This window comes from Lacerta agilis, chromosome 14 (assembly GCF_009819535.1).
Source record: "Lacerta agilis isolate rLacAgi1 chromosome 14, rLacAgi1.pri, whole genome shotgun sequence".
Lineage (NCBI taxonomy): Eukaryota > Metazoa > Chordata > Lepidosauria > Squamata > Lacertidae > Lacerta > Lacerta agilis.
The window spans coordinates 3,161,135-3,182,237 of record NC_046325.1 but is presented as its reverse complement, the minus strand read 5'-3'; the positions used below and the strand labels follow the sequence as shown (position 1 = coordinate 3,182,237).

At 52.6% G+C, this 21,103-nt stretch overlaps 2 protein-coding genes across 2 annotated transcripts; both read left to right on the top strand.

Annotated features, from left to right (window-relative positions):
* The first annotated feature begins 1,696 nt into the window (after positions 1-1,696).
* On the top strand, positions 1,697-7,722 carry GABARAP (GABA type A receptor-associated protein). Its single transcript, XM_033169072.1, is given in 5 exon segments — positions 1,697-1,875; positions 5,899-5,977; positions 6,508-6,626; positions 7,540-7,575; positions 7,577-7,722. Coding segments are annotated over 5 exon segments (357 nt in total). The 5' UTR covers positions 1,697-1,785; the 3' UTR covers positions 7,610-7,722.
* A 4,066-nt stretch (positions 7,723-11,788) lies between these two features.
* Positions 11,789-20,377, top strand: PHF23 (PHD finger protein 23). The gene is given in 6 exon segments (XM_033169073.1): positions 11,789-11,913; positions 13,510-13,541; positions 14,158-14,175; positions 14,178-14,252; positions 17,294-18,002; positions 19,526-20,377. Coding segments are annotated over 6 exon segments (1,110 nt in total). The 5' UTR covers positions 11,789-11,891; the 3' UTR covers positions 19,780-20,377.
* Positions 20,378-21,103: the final 726 nt, after the last annotated feature.

The following is a 21,103-nucleotide window of genomic DNA, read 5'->3' as shown; positions in this document are numbered from 1 at the left end:
GATGGGGAATGTCAAGCCCCTGTTACTGTTAATTGTGATATCCCCAGGTGCCTGGTTTTGGTATTCTAGGGTAACTGGTCCACCTGTGCCCACCCTCCTAGGTAGGCAAGCTTGCTCTTTTTCTCCTGTGCGCTGGAAAAGCAGGCTGCAGCTTGCAGTGAAATGGTTCCTTTGGTTAGTTTCTCTTCCTCTTTTCTGCTTCAGCTTTTCTTGGCACCTCCCTCTGCTAGGAAATGGCACAGATAGTGAAGGGGAGGAGACAGGTAGAACCCACCTTCTTAGGAAGAAAGCCAGCCAGCCTCTGAGTGGGGTTCTTTTTTTGGGGGGGGCTTTCTCAGGAGGTTTGATTTAATTGCTTGTATTTCTTCCATATGATTCCTTGGGCCACTTCAAAAGCTTGGCTCAGGGCTCGTTCTCCACCAGCCAGTATCCAAACGGGGGCGGAGAAGCTTTCTCCCCAAATATACAAATATAGGCAAAGCATCCTCTTCCCCTCCCCCCCCATCCTGTTTTTGTGCCTGAGCTAAGCCGCCCCCTGCTGGATCCCGGTTGATCCTCCTGCCCATGAGAAGGGTTATTTATTTATTGGCACTGCAAAGCTCCCATTTGGCGAGGGGGGGAGGGAGGAAGGGAAGGCCCTGTTCTTTCGCAGGGACCCAGGCGTCCTGCCAGAGCAACAGGGAAGCTGTCCTCTCTCTCCTCCCCTCCTCCTATTGGTCGTCCTTCACGTGACTGGCTCTCCCTCCTTCCGCAACTGTTTTCCGGGGCGGGTACACGTGACAATTCCTCTCCGCTGACGTCAGTCACATGATGAGTCGCTTCGCCGCCATCCCCTCCCGATCCTTCCGCGCCACATTTAAAAAAAACAAAAAAAAAACCCCCAAAATCCTCCCGTTTTACATCGCCGGCTTGGGCTGCCTGAGCCTTCGGCCGCCCCGCTTCCCACCCCCCTCGACGCGCCCCCTTCCTCGAAGAGAGAGGAGGGATGGCGCCTCCCCCCCGGACTACTTTGTTTTGGTGTCAACATGGCACGCCAGCGGCGCAGCGCTTGCGCCGGTCCCGTTCGTGAATCCCATTTGACGTAACGCTTTGACACCATGCCGGGGGCCACGAGGGAGGTTCGCGGACGGGGCCGGCCCCTGGACCTCACAACCGGGCGGCTGCGGGGCTGGGGGAGGCCGGCGGGGCTTCAAGCGCCAGCCGCCTCCCGCTACGCCGCCAGCGCCAGCTGCCCCCCCCCTCTCTGCCGCAAACTGCGCCACCTGCGTGGAAATGGCGCCCGAGCAGCCACGCGACTAGCGCAGGGAGGGCTGTCGCGGCGCTTCTTCCGCGGGCCTAGCGCCCTCGCTAGCTGCCGCAGGGGGGGCGGGAAGCGGAGGCCGAACAGCCTCTCTCAGTTGCGGCGGCGGGGGTGGGGAATTCTCCCCCACCTTCTAACGGACGCTCGCGAGAGGAGCGGAGCCACCAACGGCTTTCCGTATTCTCGCTCGCCGCTTGCGCCGTCGGCGCGGCGCGGCGCCGCCTCCGAAGGCAGCTCCTACGCCGCCGGCGCTGCGGTTGGCGGAAGCGAGGCTTGGCCCCGCCCCCTGGGCCGAGCCGCGTATCCCTGCGCGCGGGAGACAGAGAAAGCGAGAGAGAGAGAAGGGGGAGGCGTCGGCGGAGGCGTCTCCCCGCGCGCCTGCGTGAGAGTGCGTGTGTGTGAGTGTCTGTGTGTGTGGCGCGGCCCCGTCAGCTGGTCCGTCTCCGTCGCCTCCTCGCCCGGCCGCCTCTGCCGCCGCCGCCGCCATGAAGTTCGTGTACAAGGAGGAGCACCCGTTCGAGAAGCGCCGCTCGGAGGGGGAGAAGATCCGAAAGAAGTACCCGGACCGGGTCCCGGTGAGTCCGAGAGGAGCGCGCGAGGAGGAGGGAAGAGGAAAAGAGGGGGGAGGGGTGGGGAGCAGGGGACCCCCCCCATCCCAGTATCCCTCCGCCTCAGAGAGAGAGAGAGAGAGAGAGAGACCCCTTAGCCCCCTCCTTCGCACCCCCCTCTGATCCAAAGCGGGGTTTCCGACCCCACAAACGTCCACCCCCCCATTGCTTCCCTTCCCTCCCCTCCCTTTGTCGGCGCCGCCCTCCCACGTCTTACAAAGCGCTCCGGGCGGCTTACAAAACGAAGGGCGGCGGGCGGCGGGCGGCGATCACTGCAATATGCGATCCTCGCGCCCCACCCGCTGGAGAGGGGGGGAGGAAACGTCCTATTTCCTCCCCCCGCCCGCCTCCCAGCTGCTGCTGTTTTTGTTTGTTTGTTTGTTGTGCTGCCCCCATAGTACATTAAACTTTCCCCGGGCGGCTTACAAAACAATAGGAATGATAATATACGCGCCGTTCATTAAACGCTTCCCCGCTCCCAGGGAGGGAAACCCCCCCTCCCGCCCCTTGTTTTGTCCATGCAGGCGCCCCTCCCCACTTTGCAAAATAAGGACAGCTTTAAAAATATGTAAGACCGGGGCTCCTTGTTTAGCTACAAATCCTGCAGGCTGGAGAGCAGCGCAAACGGAGCAGAAGCAAGACTTAAGCGCCTCCCTTAAAGTTTACTTGTGAGCAGACAAACAACAAGCGGAAGTAATCTCCTTGGTGCTAAGGGAGGATAGTATTGGTGGGGAAGGGGGTGGCTTCTTCTCTGGAGTAAACAGGGATTGGGTTACCCTTGAAAATACGGAAAGGGACTTGGGGGACATTTAAGGGCAGCACCGTTTGTCACAGGATGGAAAATGTACCCTGAAAGCTGACACCAGCCGTGGCCCACCTGGTACCTTCCAGATGTTGGGCTGCGGCTCCTGTTAGGCAGGCACCACACCACCTGGCAAAATGTGCTCCTCTCGCCCTGTTGTTTTGGCTGCAGCAGCCTAATGCGGCTACCCCAAGAAACCGGGGCTTTCTTTTTAAACAGGCTTGCACTTGTGGGTGTGCCCATGCATAAGGTGCGCTGTGACTCCCAGGTAACTGCAGCCATGCAGTGCAGTTCTGGTACACCCAGCAGGCCCCAAGGAGGACGGTCCCACTCGAGTTTGTGGGATTTAGGCTGGAGTAAACGTGTCCCAGACGGTGCCGTTCCTCTCGCAGAATCCTTGGTGTACTGCAGTCGCTATTGCCAGACGTATGAAGCGTTGCCATACGTACATGGTTTATGCGTACAGAGAACAGCCATGGGGAACAGAGGCGATAATGCTGTGGCAAGAGAGCAAGAGCTTTCCTATCCTAATTTTGATTTATGGCCTGCTCTATTCAGGAGACTCGGGACAGGTTGTATACTTCCTTTCTGCAGCTCTCTCGTTTATAATAGCCATCGATATGCTCTATGGTTGCGTTTGGGAACTGGAGGCAGAAGTGGGTCTTGAAGGAAGTGAGAGAGATGGCATCGCAAACGAATTTTGGGAGGCGGTGCTTTGCTTTGTGGTGTCATCCCTCCCTCCCCCTTCTTCTGGGTGGTTATGGTGGAAAACAACCTTGCCACACAGTCAGGTTGGCCTGGTCTGAGGCCCTTATTGCTTTGTCTGATGGTTTTGCAGAAATGAAAGCAGAGCTCCCCCCCCCCCCACACACACACATGATGCCTGAGAATCTCTTCCTGTCTGTTTTGCAACCCTATAACGGCACAGGAACCCTTCCAGGGGAACAAAATGGAACATCCTGATTACCTAATGTGGGCCAAGATGACGTAGTGGTTAGAGCAGGGGTCAGCAACCTTTTTCAGCCGTGGGCTGGTTCACCGTCCCTCAGACCATGTGGGGGGCCGGACTATATTTTGAAAATAAAAATGAATGAATTCCTGTGCCCCACAAATAACCCAGAGATGCATTTTAAATAAAAGCACACATTCTACTCATGTAAAAACACGCTGATTCCTGGACCGTGCACGAGCCAGATTTAGAAGGCGATTGGGCCACATCTGGCCCCTGGGCCTTAGGTTGGTGACCCCTGGGTTAGAGCATTGGACTAGGACAGGTATGTCCAACAGGTAGATCACTGGACGTCTGTGGTAGATCACTGGTTCCCCGAAAAGAAGCTCAATAACTTTGGCTCCCTGAAAGAAGCTCAACGTTTTAGCCCTGCACCCCCCAAAAAACGGTGCTTTCTTTCCTCCTCCCTATAAAAGCTGAACAGCATTGACCTGAACCCCCCAAAAGTGGGTAGATCACTGTCAGTTTTTAACTCTGTGAGTTGGCCACCCCTGGACTAGGACACGGGAGGCCAGGGTTCAAATCCCCACTCAGCCATTAAGCTCACTGGGGACATCGAGCCGGGCACTCTCCCTACCTCACAGGGTCGTTGTGGCACCAACCTCAAGCTCCTTAGAGAAAAAGGTTGGATACGAATGTATTGAATAAATAATGTGCGGGAGAGGGAAGCTAGAGGCTGGACCCTTAACATAGATCAGAGTGATACTTCCCTTGTTTGCAGACTGCTCTCCCCAAGCCATGTCTGGAACATATCCATCTATCTTGACTCTGTTGTTATCCCCATGTTGCCAATATTGTTTATTTTGGAGTGCAACTCCCACCAGAGGCTGATGGGAGCTGTAGTCCAAAACAAACTTGGAGGGCTCCTGATTGACGGAAGGTTTCCATGTGGCTTCTGGCATCTGAGTTCTTGAACTCCTCCCTGACTAACATCGCAAAGAAAAACAAAACTAACCTTTCAAGCAAACGTGGAGCAACCTTGGGGCCTCATACGCAGGTTATGGAGACTCTGGACACTTTCCGGGGCTTCCTCAGCTGTGTTGCATGGAGGTTTTGACAAACGGAAAGCTTTTTTATTCCCCCCCCCCGAAAAAGGTGGGTGATCTGTCAGACTTGGAATGAAGGATTCCACCTTCTCCTGGCCAAGGATCTCATTCAACAGGTGGTGATGCTTTCCTTTCCTGCTGGTGCCCTCAGCCTGGGGATGCATGATAGCGAGAGAGACGCCTGTTTAACTTCTGCCTGTCTGTTATTTGTTAAAAGCACAGGAGCTCAGCTACTGAAAGGAAAAGTTGGCAATCTTTTGCAGAAGGCAAAAGGCTGCCTTAGCACGTTGCTTGGGAGGAGGTGTGCTGGGACTGATGTCCTAAAAAGTCCTAAAAATCCCTGGTGACGTTTAATCATCTCAGGGAGCCTCTTGCATTCCCCTGTGTGCAAATGTTTAACTTTTCTTTCTTTCTTTCTTTCTTTCTCTTCTGGGAATAGTTGTGAATGAGGCTGTCCCTGCCGCCTCTCGGTTTGTTTGCTTTTCTTGCAACCTTTACACTTAGCCGAGAGGAAATTCCTGGGCAGGATTCAGGACATATAAAAGGAAGTTAAACTTTGCAGCTCCTCTGCGCAGGATGGCCACCAACTTGAATGGGTTTAAAAGAGGATAAGACAAATTCATGGAGCAGGAGAGGGCTGTTGACAGCTACTAGTTATGATGGCTATGCTTTACTGTTGGAAGCAGGCAGCAGTGCTTTTGAATGCCAGTTGCTGGAAACCACAGGAGGTTGGAGGGCTCTTGTGTTCGAATCCTGCTTGCAGGTTTGCCACAGTGAGAACAGGATCCTGGACTGAATGGGTCATTGGTCTGATCCAGCAGGCTCTTCCGTACTAAATCTGACCTCTGCTCTGGACCGGGGTTCTGAGGCTCTGTCCTGCTGAAACAGTTCCCCATCTTCTCAAGGCCTCTCGTGAGTCATGCTGTCTCAGCCCTGCTGTGACCAGCTTTCCAACTTCCCACTGTCATCAGCAAAAGCTTCTCTCGGCAGGCCGGCCGGCTCGCCTCTCCCTTGAATAACTCGTCCGGTTGCTCAACTGTTCCTGTAATTAGGAAATGTTTTGGTACTCCTGCGTGAACTCTTCCTCCCTGCCCTTCGCTGACCCAGCCTCTGCTTCTCTCTTAACCTTGCAGGTCATTGTGGAAAAGGCGCCCAAGGCCCGGATAGGAGACCTGGACAAGAAGAAATACCTTGTCCCATCAGACCTCACAGGTGCGTGCCTAGTTGGAGGGCCCACAGCCCCGGCCTGAGGATTGGGGCAGCTGGCTATAGGAGGGGGTAGGGGGTCATCTCCTTCTTCATCCTTTGGTAAGGGGAGGGGGCAAGGTGTCCGGATGAAGCTGCCTGGGCGAGCCCCGTTGATTTTGGAGACATAGGTTGTGGCACCTGATGAAATGGGTGCAGCTCGTTGGCATGTCAAGATCTCGTCTTAATCTCTGTACAGTGGACGCTCGGGTTGTGGACGTAATCCGTGACGGAGGCACGTCCGCAACCCGCATTGTTCGTATCACGGAGCGGCGCGTCTGCGCACGTGCGTGACGTAATTCAGTGCTTCTGAGCATGCGCAAAGCGCCAAAACTTGGAAGTAACCCGTTCTGGTACTTCTGGGTTCGTGCGGAGCACAACCTGAAAATACATAACCTGCAGTGATTGCAACAAGAGGCATGACTGTAGTTTTATTCTGCTCCTTCAGCTAACAGATCCGTTCTCCCCCCTCCCACCCGCCCCTTTCTCTTCCCCAGTTGGGCAGTTCTACTTCCTGATCCGGAAAAGAATCCACCTCCGAGCAGAGGACGCCCTCTTCTTCTTCGTCAACAACGTCATCCCCCCAACCAGCGCCACCATGGGGCAGCTCTACCAGGTGGGTGTGCCTTACGTCTCCTGCACAGGTTTTTTTTTTTTAGAAAATGTGCATCCCCTGAGAAATGGCACTCTGCAACAGTCTTTGAAATGTTCAATTAGTGGGTAACAAAGAGGTTGGAAAAGAACAAAACAAACTAGAGGAATTAAAGGAGAGGGGTTGAACCAGCTGCAGCATTCAGAAGGGAGAAGGGGGTGAGGCATTGCCACCCCACCCTGCCGAAACCAAAGCGTGGAGCAATTTGTATTACCGTGTGTGGGAGTGGAGAGGTAGAGGAGAGTTAGGGTTGAATTAGCTGTTGGTGACCTTTAGTCCACTGAGCCTAGTATCTCTTTCTATGCGGACTACAACTCCCATCAGTCCTAGATTGGACTGGTGGGAGTTGTTGTTATTCTTATCCACCCACCATGAAAGCAACTACAGACCAAAGAGGAGGGTGGGTCATTAAAACTGCAACTGGTGGTGTTCAGTGGCAGTCTTGTTGTGAGTAGACCCATAAAGGTTATGGGCATATTAATTTAAGCCATTCATTTCAGTGGGGCTGCCCAGCATTGAGTACCACTCTGCATCTCAGCTGTCAAAGGCCAGGGCAAAGAGGGGTGTTTTCAGCATGTGATGCAAGCTGCACGGTGAAGGTGCCAGGCACATCTCTCTGGGGAGGGAGTTCCCCTCCTCTGGAGCTGCCGCAGAGCAGGCTCCCTTCTCGGCCGCCATCCCCCTGAACGTCTCTGGGCAGTGGAACTACCAAATGCATGGGAAGTAGAGGACTCTGGCTGGTCTACTCTGAACTGGCAGAAAGGCTAAAGATTGAACTGTGGTGCCTTTGTCCCTGGGCTCTGCCTGCTTGTACCCCTGCCTGAATTACACCTCGACTCCAGTGTTTTCCTCTTCTCTTCCTGCCCCCCCCTTTCAGGAACATCACGAGGAGGACTTCTTCCTGTACATTGCCTTACAGCGATGAGAGCGTCTATGGCAGCATGTAAGGCGTTCTTCCAGCCTGCTGCCACCAGGGGGCATGTGCTCCTGAAGGGACCTGCACTTTTTGTTGTTGTTTGTTGTTGATTTTATGTTAAAGAGCCTTTTTGTCCCAGGAAAGGGGAGGGTCTTTCTTTCTTCTTTATTTCTTTCTTTTCTTTCTTTCTTCTTCTTTCTTTCTCTTCACTTCCTTCCTTCTTCCTTTCTTCCTTTCTTCCTTTCCTCCCTTCCTCCCTCCCTCCCTTTAAACCTCCTTCCATTATGCCTAATCACACTTCTTCCTCCTGTTTCCCCTCCCCTCGCTCTGGGCTTTCTTTGAGGTGGTGTGGCTAAAATAAAATACCTCTTTTTCTTTTGGTGGTCACCGCCCCCCCTATCTCCCTCCCATATACCATTTTTGCCCCTTTTCTCTCTCTTCCACCCCCATTTTTTTTAAGGGGTAGGAGGTCTCAATACTCAACAGGAAAAAAAGTTCCTTCCCCCATTTCAGTCTTGCATCTTCACTAGCGCACCCTGAGTTTGCTCCTATCAGGGCTGTGCTCTGCCTGGCAGTTTCTGTAACCAGAGGGGATGGGGAATGCTAATTAAAAATTATATATAAAGAGAAATTTTGAGCCTCTGGAGATTTTCTGCGTGATTGTACTGATTGAGGAAAAGTTATCGGCGTCCTGGTGTTAATTGGGAATTTAGGAATTTAAAATTGCAAGTACTTGGGGAGTGAACTCGTAGCAGTGGGGTTAAGCTGTTGGCGGGGGTTTGGGATCTGGTTGCAAAGTGGGTGATGGGGCGGCGGCGATCTTGGCTACTTTTTTCACAGAATTGTAGAGTTGGAAGGGACCGCTAGGGTCATCTAGTCCAACCCCCTGCAATGCAGAAATATTTTGCCCAACGTGGGACTTGAACCCACGACCCTAAGATCAAGAGTCTCATGCTCTACTGACTGAGCTATCTGAGGGATAGATATTCTGACTGGAATACTGAGTGTGTACATGGGCAGTAGCCCCTACATAGAGGAAGAGGTGACTAGACTACAGCTTTTGGGTGAGAAGTGACAGGAAAGACCCTCTTAGCAGAATAATGGCTACTAGTTCTCCAGACGCGTTTTGGAAAGTGGGTTGTCAAGCAGGGGGTTCGTGGCAGGGGGGGGTGGCCTCAAAAACCAGAGGAGTGGAAGAATGCTCTCCGTCTCCAAATGAGGGTTCTTCAAGGCTATTGATCATCAGCAGAAAGATAACCTCATTAGCCGGTGGAGGCCTGCATTTTTGTGGATTCCAGAAGCACTTCACTTTCCTCTGGGGAGATTTGATGCTCATTGTTCAAGTTGCAAAGCACATAATGGAGCTTTTCCCATCTCCTGTGATTCAAGATACACAACTTTTCTGGACCCGCTTGCAGCTGTGTAAACGCTCGAGTAAACATCACACCATTTTATATTAGACATGCCTGAGAATTTGCAGCACCACCTGAAGATCTATATAGTAGCCTGCCATTTCAAGATCAAGAAAGAAGCAATTGAATCTCAACTCAGTTTTTCCTGTGACCGGTTTCATCACTTGGCAAGAAGTGAATTCTTAGACCTTGGACCATACACTTTCCACCCCTCTCTGTGCCCTTATTACAGAGGTGGGCTTTCCCCATTTCAACTCGGCCATTCTTCACACAAGACCTATTATTGTTACAGTTGTACCTTGGTTTACAAACTTAATCCGTTCCGGAAGTCCGTTCTTAAACCAAAGCGTTCTTAAACCAAGGCGTGCTTTCCCATAGCAGCAGAGGACACATTTACAAATGGAATACACTTGACAGGAAGTGGAACATGTTCTGCTTCCAAGGCAAAGTTCAGAAACCAAAACACCTACTTCTGGGTTTGCAGCGTTCTTAATCAAAGTTATTCATAAACTAAGCTGTTCGTAGAAGGGATGCGGGTGGCACGTGGGTTAAACCACAGAGCCTAGGGATTTCCGATCAGAAGGTCGGCGGTTCGCATCCCCGCGACGGGACGTTGCTTGGTCCCTGCTCCTGCCCACCTAGCAGTCGAAAGCACGTCAAAAGTGCAAGTAGATAAATAGGTACCGCTCCAGCAGGAAGGTAAACGGCGTTTCCATGCGCTGCTCTGGTTCGCCAGAAGCGGCTTAGTCATGCTGGCCACATGACCTGGAAGCTGTACGCCAGCTCCCTCAGGAAAGCCTCCTTCAGCCAATAAGCAAGATGAGCTCCACAACCCCAGAGTCATCCGCAACTGGAACTAATGGTCAGGGGTCCCTTACCTTTTTAAGCTGTTCTTAAAACCCAAGGTTCCACTGTACATTCATATCTCACCTTCCCTCCAAGGAGCTGAAGTTGGCAACATGTAGGTCTCGCAACATGGCCAGTGGGGTAGGTCAAGGTCGAGAGAATGACTGGCCAGAGGTCGCTCCGTAGTGAGTGAGCTTCATGGCTGTGTTTGGATTTGAACCCTGGTCTACGTCCTAGTCCAACAAACTAAATGTTAGCCACACTGACTCTCAAGCAGCTTGGCTTTACTTAATACTGTACTAACTTCAATTCCAGTACAGGTTGAAGGGAAGAAGAAAATAATTTAGTAACAGTTCAGGTGTGTAGTTTTAAGGCCCAGCCCGGGGGTGGGGTGGGGGGAGAGGAACCGGAAATCTTGCCTTTGCCGTTCAGATTTGACTGTATCTTATCTGCATAAGAGAAGCCTGCTGGATCAAGCCAGTAGCCCATCACACTCCAGCATCCTGTTCTACAGTGGCCAATCCCCGGTGTAATGGTTGTCAGATCAGGCCCTGGAGGAAGACTGGTGATCTGGGTGGGTGGGTGGGCAGTTGCTGCCTCTCTTGGTCTACCTCGAGCTTGAACCATATGTTATACGTTGACCTTGGAGGACTGGGGGGAAATGGTTCTCAAATGCCTTGGTTCTCAAACAACTTGGAACCCAAACACTGCAAACCCAGAAGTAAGTGTCCCGGTTTGCAAACTTTTTTCGGAAGTCCAACGTGATCCGTTTGAGTGTTACGCTTCCAACTTGAGTGCCACACTTCTGTTTGGAGTGTTATGCTGAGGTCTGTCATGTTTTTGCTATCTATTTTGCATTTTTGTGTGTGTGTGTGACTGCGTGGAACCCAGTTCAGCTACTGATTGATTGTGTGACTGCAGTACATTGTTTATTGCTTTCATTTTATGGATCAATGGCCTCATTAGGATAGTAAAATTCATGTTAAATTGCTGCTTGTTGTTCAGTCGTTCAGTCGTGTCCGACTCTTCGTGACCCCATGGACCAGAGCACGCCAGGCAAATTGCTGCTTGGGGGATTGTTATTCAAAGTCTGGAACGGATTAATCCGTTTTGCATTCCTTTCTATGGGAAAGCGTGCCTTGGTTTTGGAACGCTTTGGAGCAGACTTCCGGAACGGATTAAGTTTACAGTGGAACCAAGGTACCACTGTAATCTCCCAGGGTCCTTTCCTACCCTAAAAGGGGGTGGGCATTGCAGACTGCTAATCAAGAAGAATCAATCTGAAGGAGTGTGCGAAAGCTCATACAGGTACCGATAACAAATTTACCGTAGTTGGGTCTCTAAGGTGCTACTGGAAGGAATTTTTTTAAATTTTGTTTCAATCAAGAACCCATTTGCGTTTCAACCAAAAAATAGGGTTCCTTCATAACCCCCGGGGGGGGGGGTTATTCTAACCACACCACATGTTTCTCCATCGCCCCACACCAAGCACCCATTTCCCTCCTTTAAATGGGAAACCGCCGCTCCCTCTCCAAACGACTCCCATCATTCTTTCCCCTTGCGGCCCTTTCCAGACCACATCTCCCAGCATGCTCCTCCTCCTCTGCCTCCATTTGGAGCCTGTTTAGAGGAAGAGGCGGGTTGCGGAACCAGCACCTCTCTCCCTCCCTCCCTCCCTCCTTTCCCCGCGCGCTGAGCCTGCCGGGACTTGGAGTGCTCCGCCTCGCGCCGGGGAAAGGGGACTCGTTCTCCCGAGATGCTCTGCGGCGGCGGCGGCGAGGGCGGGGGCTGGACGAGGAGAGAAGGCGGCGGAGGGGCGGGGCCTCGCTCTGGGGCTCCTCCGGGAGGGAGGGGGCCGAGGAGGGAGGAGGGAGCGGCGGAGTCGGGCGGCACCGGGCGAGGAGGGAGGAGGAGGGTCTCCCGGCGGCGGCGGCGGGTCTCTCGGAGGGTCTTCGTGGCTTGGGGGGCGCTGGCGGGTTCCCGAGCCCCGCGGCCGTCGCGGGCACCGGCGGGGCGGAGAGGCGGCCGGCTGGCTGGCTGGGCAGGGGGCCGGCTATGGCGGAGCCCAGCCCTGAAGGTAAAAGGGGAGCCTCCGAGACCCACACTTGGGGGGCGGCGGCGGGGGGGGGACGCGGAGGGTGTGGGGGTTTTGTGTTTCTTAACAAGGTTTTGTGGAGGCGCCCCTCCCAAAGGAAAAAAAATTTTTTTTGTTGGGGGGGGGGAGAGGAAAGAGGCCTGCGGAGACCCCCAGTTGTGGGGCTAGGAGCGTGTTTTGTGTGGGGAGAAGAAGGGCCGGCGGCGGCGGCGGCGTCACCCGCCGGGGAAGCGACCCACCGTGTGGGGGGCTGGAGTTGCGAGGGCAGGAAGGGGGAAGAGGAGTGGGTTTGTTGTTTGTGGGGGGGGGGAGAGGAAAAGTGGACGCCCCTCCCGGGGATTTGGGGGAGAGGAGAAGGTGGGGGGGCTGGCGTTTGCTAAGGGGGCGGGAAGGAAGATTGCTTGTGTGGGGGGGGGCAAAGTGGACGCCCCCTCCTAGGAGGGAAAAGAGGCCCGCGATATTTTTTTGGGGGGTGTGTTCTGGAGTTGTGGGGGGCGAGGGTGTGCGCTTGGGGGGGGAGAGCAAGAAGAGGCAAAGTCCGTCGGTGAAAGGGGTCACGGTTGTGGGGGGGGGGGCAGGTGGTGTCAGAGCAGAGAGAGCCTGGTCGGTGGGGAGGGGAGACTTGGGGGGGGGGAGAGAGGGAAGAGAGTTGGATATAGAGAAGGGGGGCAGCACCCCTTTTTTCCTTGTTGGGGGGCGGGTTAGATGGAGGCAGCGTCGTGGAGGGGGGGCTGTTGTGTTTGGGAGCGGCTGGGAAGAACAGGTGAAAGGGAGCGGGGAGGGAGTTGGAAGTGTGGGGTTGGGGGGGGGGGAGAAAGAGGAGGGAGGCCGGACCGGGGAGAGGAAAACCGGAGTGAGGGGGGGGGAAGCGAGGAAGAAGTTGGGAGGGGGAGGGGAGGCACGTGGAGGAGGGGCGGCGGGGTGTTGGATGCGGGGGGGGGTAGTAATGAGGAAATGAGGCTTCTACGGGGGTGTCTGTTGGAGGGCATCTCGGAATTGGGGGTCCCTGGGGTCTCAGAGCAGGAGGGGGAGACAGGCGTCCTGGGTGTGTGTGTGGGGGGGGGGGTGCGCTCCAGCTTCCCCTTTCCGCTTCCCTGTAGACAATGGCGGGGTGTCTTGTCTGTCTGTGTCTGATCTTGGATGTTAGGGGGGGGCATGACCGAGTGTGCGGATAGACACTTCCGTGTCTTGAGCGATATATATATATTATATTTTTTGGGGGGGTTTACAAACCTAAATATATTTTGGAGTGGAAATTTGGGGAAGGGTTCAAAGCAGGCGCCGGGTTGCGGGGTGGGGGCTGCCGCGCTGTGTGCTGGCCCTTTCCTCTGAAGACTGTAGGGAAGCCCCCCCCCCATTCCCCACAAAGAGGGCCCCGGGAGGTTTCTGGTTCTGTCAGGGCTCTCTGGCACCCCCCAAGCCACCTCCCTTGACTTGCCTCCGGGTGTGGGAATCCCTGTGCATTCTTTCCCGGAGAAAGTAGGATTTTTCTCGCTTTGTGCTGGTCTGTGTGGAGTTGTGGAAGTCTCCTTTCATGGACCCCCTCAACTGACCCCCTTCCCGGTTCTTGTTTTCCAGATCCGCCTCCAAACCTCAAACCGGAGACACAGGTATTTTATCTATTTATGGTTGATTCCCCCCCCCAAAAAAACCCCTCTACCTCAAACTTGGGATTTTTTATTCCCTTTTGCGGCCCATTTGTTTTCAAGGGGCGGCTCCGTTCTTCTGGGGGACCCCCTCCTTTCCCCCCCCCTGTCTTTTTATCCCTGCTCTCTTAGAGGAGGCCAAAAGTCTTTCCAAAAGCGGAGCGTGGTTGCAACATCCTTTTTGCATGTGCTTCCCCCCACCCCACCTCTGGTTAGCAAAAAAGAGAGAGAGAGCAAGCAAGGGATATTCTGTGGGTGACGGAAAGCTCTCCCCCCCCCTCCCCATATTTAACCCTTCACATGTCCTGGGAGAGACCTGACTTGGCATTTCTTGCTGTGGGAGGGGGGGGAGGGAACACAGGATGTTATTGCTCAGTTCTCTCTCTCTCCCTGCCTTTAGGAATAGCTCCCCTTTTCTTATTATCACCAGTTGTGGGGCATGTGTGATCCTACAGGGCTGCTGTTTGCGAAGGAGCCTTGAGATTGTGGGTGGCGGGGGGGGGGGGGGAAGGGGGCGCTACCTCTGTGTGCATTAACACCTACCCTCCCCACTTCCTGCTTCTCTCCCCAGTCTCACCAGCCTCCGGAAGAAGCGAAGGCGAACTATTTGAGGATTTCAACAAGTTCTGCAGTTTCGTCCTAGCCTACGCGGGCTACATCCCTTCCTCTAAGGAGGTTAGTTTGGGGGGTTTTCCCAGCCAGAAACCTGCGACCCACCCCCCTTTTATCCTACTGGCTTATTAAGTGAACAAATATGCATCCGCTCAGTTTTCAAAGCATGCAGTTTAATATTTTACCGGTGTGTATGTGAGTGTCTGGGTACAGGGGTTGTCCTAGCAAGCTCTGTGATCTGTTGTTAAATCCAACCCAGCTCGGTCAAGTTCTAAAGGATCATTTGGGATGTTCCAAACCTTCCTTCCCGTTCGCTGCTAAGCCCTTGGCCTCCTGCTCTCTCGGCATTGTCTCCGCGCAGTCTTGTTGCCAGAGCCCCTTGGAAGCTGCGGCAAATGCCCGCGGGAACTACGAGGCCCAGAATGCCTGCGGCGTGGCCATTTTGCTGGGAGGCCTGGGTGTGTTGCATGCTGGGAAGTGTAGGCTGCTGTTCTGGAAGCAAGGGGCGGACATGTCCTGGCTTGTTATGCGGCACAGCTCTGGACGCTTCCCAAAGTGCATTGCTGGGAATTGTAGTTGCTCTTTCCTGCTACGGATCTGCCCTTCCTGGGACTAAGCTTGAACTTGTCACAAGGGCTTAGGGCTAAAGAAGGCTCCCAAGCCTCGTGAACCCAGCCTATCCCCCCCCCACCAGGGATTTATTGAACTTCCATATCAGATGGGCCCCCCATACCTCTTTTTTAGTAGTTAGGCATTGGCTTATGGGTGTTGCTTGTTGCTTGAAAGGGTCAGTGGTTGCAAACACGAGGCGTTTGTTGCTTTAGTTGTCAGGGTGTGATCCATTTTAAAAAAATCCCTTTATACCAGTTAGTCTCTCTCTAGGCAGCGTTTGTTCTAATACTCAGCTAAGTACTTTTTTGCACAAGGGGAACAAATTTTTCGTGCAGCTGGGAATCTGCATTCTAACTAGGAGTTCTGCTGTTGCTTAAAAGGACACATAATAAAGTACACATAATAAAGACGGATATCATTTCTTTTCAACCTTCACGAGCTATTCAAGTAGCAGCTTACTAAGGCTTACTTACTCACTTGCCCCCCCTTTTTTTTGCAAGACACCTTTATTTTTCTTGTTCCCTCTCTCTTGATTTCTCTCATTGCCACCTTCTTGTCTGTCTCTTTCTGTTGCCTTCCCTCCATTTCTTTCAGCTAGAAAATTTTCTAGGGCAAGAGGCTCCCAAACTTTTCTTTTCCCCGCAGACTGTAGCACTCGTAATAGATTTTGTGTGATTTTTTCAACTGTGTTTTTATTGCTTCTTTCTGTTTCTCACGTACTGTATCTTAATGCGCTCTTTAGAATTCAAACTGCAGTATAAAACGTGTTATAAATTAAAGGAGCCATTAAGAAGAGAGTTGAAAATCAATATGAATATTTAAATGCAATGGATGTGGCACCTCCTGGCTTCAGCCCACAACTCCACAAAACACTGCGGGCCGTTGCTCTGGAGCGAGGGAAAGGAAGTGGCCTTTATCCCGAGATACCATCTCAGGGGCGGATCTACTATAAAACTGATGAATCTTCAGCTTCAGACCCCTAATCCCAGAGGAGCCCCAGAAGCGACTTTTGTCCACACTGCTTAAATGTTTCGCGTCTAGCAGACCCAGTTTGAGTCGCATGACTCAAATGGATTATTTTTGTTGTTGCATCTGTTTCCACAATCCCAACGTTTGGCAGCCAGTAGCCCAGATGATGTGAAGGTTTGCTGATCTGTTGTGGAACAGCCCCACTGAAGAAGCTAACAGTGGTTACCCAGACCCTGTTGCTGGTTGCAAAGGGGCCCCCCGTGGCAGTTCAGGATTCAGGGCCCCCAGAGTGTACAGGTGATACTCGAAAAATTAGAATATCGTGGAAAAGTTCATTTATTTCAGGAATTCAACTTAAAAGGTGAAACTAACATATGAGATAGACTCGTGACATGCAAAGCGAGATATATCAAGCCTTTATTTGTCATAATTGTGATGATTGTGGCGTACAGCTGATGGTTTCAGGCAGGGAGACTCTCATAAAGATTGAACCAGGGACCTTCTGCATGCAGAGTAAGTGGTCTACCCTGGGCTGTGGCCCCTCCCTGGATTTGGTGGTTTGTGCAGAGGGGTGTGGGAGGCGAGGAAGCTTAGAGCTCCCTAGAAAACCTCAAGTTCTTTGGGTTGGGTTGTTTAAGATGCTCCTACACAGATTAGCACAGAAGTTCCTTTTTGTATGAAAAGCATCGTTCAGAATAATGGCTTGCACGACCCTCCGGGGAAGATAATAACGCAATAAAATTCAAAACCGTAGCCATTAATTGCACGTTTATTCAAAATCCAATTAAAGCTATTTAGTTTAATGAATTCAGCAAAACAGATGAACTTGACCCATTGAACCATAGAATTGTAGAGTTGAGGGTCATCTAGTCCAGCCCCCTGAAATGCAGGAATCTTTTGCCCAATGTGGGGCTCGAACCCACAGCCCTGAGATTATGACTCTCCTGTTCTACTGACTGAGCTATCCACAGGGACCACAAAGAAGCTATCAGTTGATATCAGCTTTTCAAAGCCTGATGGTCATTATGCATTCTCAAAGTCCCTGCATTGCAGGGGGCAGGACTAGATGATTCTTGTGGTCTCCTCCAATTCTGCAATTCTATTTACACCACCTGCTCCAACCCTTGTCTCTCAGATCTCCCCCCCAGGAACCCCACTGCCCCCTTGAATCCCACTGTTCTGGGAAGAAAGAGCAGGGGAGAGTCCTGGTGTAGTGGTTAAGAGCGGTGGACTTGTAATCTGGTGAACCGGGTTCGCTTCCCTGCTCCTCCACATGCAGCTGCTGGGTGACCTTGGGCTAGTCACACTTCTCTGAAGTCTCTCAGCCCCACTCACCTCACGGGGTGTTTGTTGTGGGGGAGGAAGGGAAAGGAGAATGTGAGCCGCTTTGAGACGCCTTCGGGTAGTGATAAAGCGGGATACCAATCCAAACTCCTCCTCCTCCTCTTCTTCTTCTTCTCGGCACCTGGGAAATGTAGCCTGAGAAATTAATCCTTTGCCTCTGCCCTCCCCAAACCCCGCAGGAAAATGACTGGACGCCCTCCGGCTCGAACTCCCCCATCCGCCCGGAGAGCGTGGTGGACAGCGACGGGTGGGAGTCTACGCACTCGGACCTGCACACGATCGAGACCTTCGTCAAGAAGGCCAAGTCTTCGAAGAAGAAGGCGGCCTTCCGGCGCCTCAAGTCCGACAGCTCTCTGCTGGAGAAGATGAAGCTCAAGGACTCTCTGTTTGACTTGGACCCCGTCGGCAAGCAGCAGCAGCCGCCGCTGGCGGGGCCGAAGGGGGCCCTGGACAAGAAGAAGGACAAGCGGAATCGGAAGTCCGCCCTGGACGCGGGCGGAGGAGCCAAGCGGAACCGGGGCGGCGGCGGCGGCGACCCGGTGGGGGAGAAGCGCTCTCGCATCAAAAAGAGCAAGAAGCGGAAGTTGAAAAAGGCCGAGCGCAGCGAGAAGAAGCACAAGGCTTCCCTGAGCGAGACGGACTCTGAGGAGGAAGAAGGGGCGGCAGTGGCGCCTCGGCGGCCCAGAGGGGAGGAGGGTTCGGCCACGGCAGCCACGGCGCTGGTCTCTGTGCAGGCTCCGCCGGAGCTGTTGGCCGCCAGCTTCCCCATTAAGCTTGAGGACACGGAAGGGAAAGGGGGGATCAGTACGGAGACCAGCCAGGATGGGGAAGGCAGCTCCAGCGAAGGAGAGATGAGGGTCATGGACGAGGACATCATGGTGGAATCAGGTGAGGAGGCGGAGGTGTCCCGGAAGGGGCACGGACAACGCAACTTAATCCACAGCATTACATGGGCGTAAAAGCGATAGGCACATTATTAGTTGCGTTTATATCCCAAGTTGCTGAAGGTTCGTGGTTCCCCCCCCACCTCCTGTTAATCACCACAACCCTGTGAGATAGGTGAAGCTGAGAAATGCAGAGACTGACTCCAAGGTCACCCAGTGAGCTTCATGGCCAAGTGGGGATTTGAACCCTGATCTCCCAGGTCCTTTTCCAAAACCAGATAATGCTTCCCCCTGCGTTCTTGGAAGTTTCGTCAGGTGACATGGTCAGCTGATTTTCACGTTTCCGCCAGACTATCCTCCGGGATCAATAGCCAGTGGCAGCCTGCCCTCTGTCATCAAACATCTCCAGCTTACCTTGTTGTGGTTGTTTTTAATTTAAAGCATTTGCTTTACATAAAAAGCCTCTAAATTTCCAAAGGAGTGGGGTGGTTTGTTTTGTTTTGTTTAACTGCTCTTCTCCCCCATCTCCATACACATCTCCCCCACCCAAAAAGTTGGGCCCGGAGTATAATAGTGCTTGTTTTAATTTAGCAAAAGCTTTTTTAAGAAGTCAAGCGAGGGTTGGAGCTGGATTCTGCTTCGCTTCTCACATTCGTTGGAACACCCAGCGCCCCGGAGAACCTTCTTGATTCCCTGGGGTGTGTTGAACTCACAAAGCAGCGAGATCTCTGGAAGATTAAGAACGTAACAAATGTCCGACCTGTGTTTTGACTGTCCCCCAGTTGGTGCTGTAGTTGAACTACATCAGGGTGGATCAGTTCAAGGTCCACCTCTTCCAGCATTTCTTGCCAGCATTGTTTTGGCTTTCTCCAAGCTCACCAGGGCTACAACTCTGGCCTTGGTTTTGTTAAGCATCCCTGAGGTTTCGCCTTGCTAAGGTGCTCCTTATTTTGCACCCCTGACTTTTAATATATTTTAAGCTGCTGTGAGGTGCCTTGGAGTCTTTCTGAAGAAGAGGTGTTCAGGAATTTAATGAACTACAGCTCCCATCAGCCCCGACCAGCACATCCTGCAGGCCGATGAGAGCTGTAGGTCAAAACATCTGAAGGGCACCAGCTTGGGAAGGTTGCAATGTGCAGTTGACTAGCGAGGCAGCAGGTCTCCGTGCATGCCCTTTGGCTGATTTGGGCCAATGGGACCAGGGTGTTTCCCGGGCTCAGGTTCAAATCTTGCCCATGGGTAATAAACATGGTTGCTGACTGTCCTGATCTGGGATTTCCCCATCCCTCATATTATAGCAAACATCTCTGACGCTTTCAGCTCTGTGAGGGTGGAGTGGATACTTGGTATGCACCTATCCTGACTTAGGCAGGTAATTCGTCTTCCATATGTGTTGTTGTTTTTTTGGTCGTAAAACTTGAGGTTCTCGTGGTGATACAAGCCAGATAACCAAAACATGTGCTGTGCGATTGTGGGTGAGCGCAACGGGCCTTCTGAAATTTGTCCTCTCTCCCTCTGCTCCTCCAGGGGATGACTCTTGGGACCTCATCACTTGTTACTGCCAGAAGCCATTTGCGGGCCGCCCCATGATCGAGTGCAATCAGTGCGGCACCTGGATCCACCTCTCTTGCGCCAAGATCAAGAAGACCAACGTCCCCGACATCTTCTACTGTCAGAAGTGCAAGGAAGGTTCTCGCAAGCCGCTGCCGCCGCCGCCGCCACCCCCGGCGGTTCCCAGCGCAGCCGCCGCCGTTGCGTCCAGGGGAGGTGGGGAGCCCTAGCTCAGGAGGGGGAGGACAGGCGGCTCTGTGCTGGGCTTCCATCCCAGAGGGGCAGAAAAGACTGGACAGGGTCGGGAGCCTGCTCTGGACTGGTATCCAAAAGGAGCCTCAGTTCCTTGGAGGCCGAAGACGGAGGTGCTTGGGGTACTTGCGGTGGTGGTAGTCCCAGCACCCGGGAGGCAGAGAGGCTGCCCCTCCAGGCAGATTCTGGCTAGCAATTGCAGGCCTCTCGCTTCAGACCCACTCCCCCTTTGGGGGTTCATCCTGACCCACCTCCATATTCTCTGCGAAGGAGAATGGCATTCGGAGGCTGACACCGGTGGGCCGGAATAATGAAACTAAAAATCAGGAAGGTTCCTGTTTTCACTTGCTGGGATGCACATAGCGTCGGGGGGAGAGGCAGAGAGAGGGCACTAGAAGTGGGGTAGACGCATCTCTTCGTTTTTGTTTTAGCTCTTTTCCCCCACCACCTATCCTCCCCTGACCCAGTAAAGTTCACGTGTAAATAGACTGAATGCAAAAGGGTTTTTTTCTGGCTTTGTTTATTTTCTCCCTCCCATCACACCCCCAGTTGGAAGACTTCTTTATTTTCTTTTTTTTAAAATGCTCTCTGGCATTTGTTTAATGCCTCCAGATTCAGAGTTTGATGCCGACAGAGTGATACAGCCCAAGAAAGGAGGCTGGATAAAAAAAGTACTTTTTTTTTAAAGTAAACCTTTACAGGGTTTTTTTTCCCTTTGGAGGGGGCAGGAGATGTTGCCCCCGTTGAAATTGAATAATATATATATATTTTAAATTCTGAGAGAGAGAATAGGAGGGTTTTGTTTACTCCCCCTCCCCAGTATTAACATCCCCCAGGGATTGTGAAGGGGTGAACTTTGTGAGGAAAACCCTTGCGATTTTGCTGGATCCAAAATAAAAAGGGACAACTTATTTGTGTTTTCTGACTGCTCCCATTGAGCATAAGGATGAGGCAGAGGTTCCAGAGAGTGAGACAAGAGTTTGGGTTTAATCAAGAATGGCAAGCCCACTTATTTTTTTTTTAAAAAAAACATCAGAAACTCCCCATGCCAGGATTCCCAGTTCTCTCATAACTCCTGTTCTGCTGCAAAACCCATATTTTACCTGCTCCCCATTTCAGGTTAGCTGTTCTGATCAGTGGGGGGTTTCTGGTTGGGTTCCCCCCCCCCAGCTCCCACCCTTTTTCGTTATAATATTTGAAACTGTGTACATGGCAGAGTTTTTGAATGTAAATAAAAGATGTGGACCCTTTTGCGTTTGTACAGAAGGCTGTGATCTTCCTTAATGTTCCTTATAAAACAAA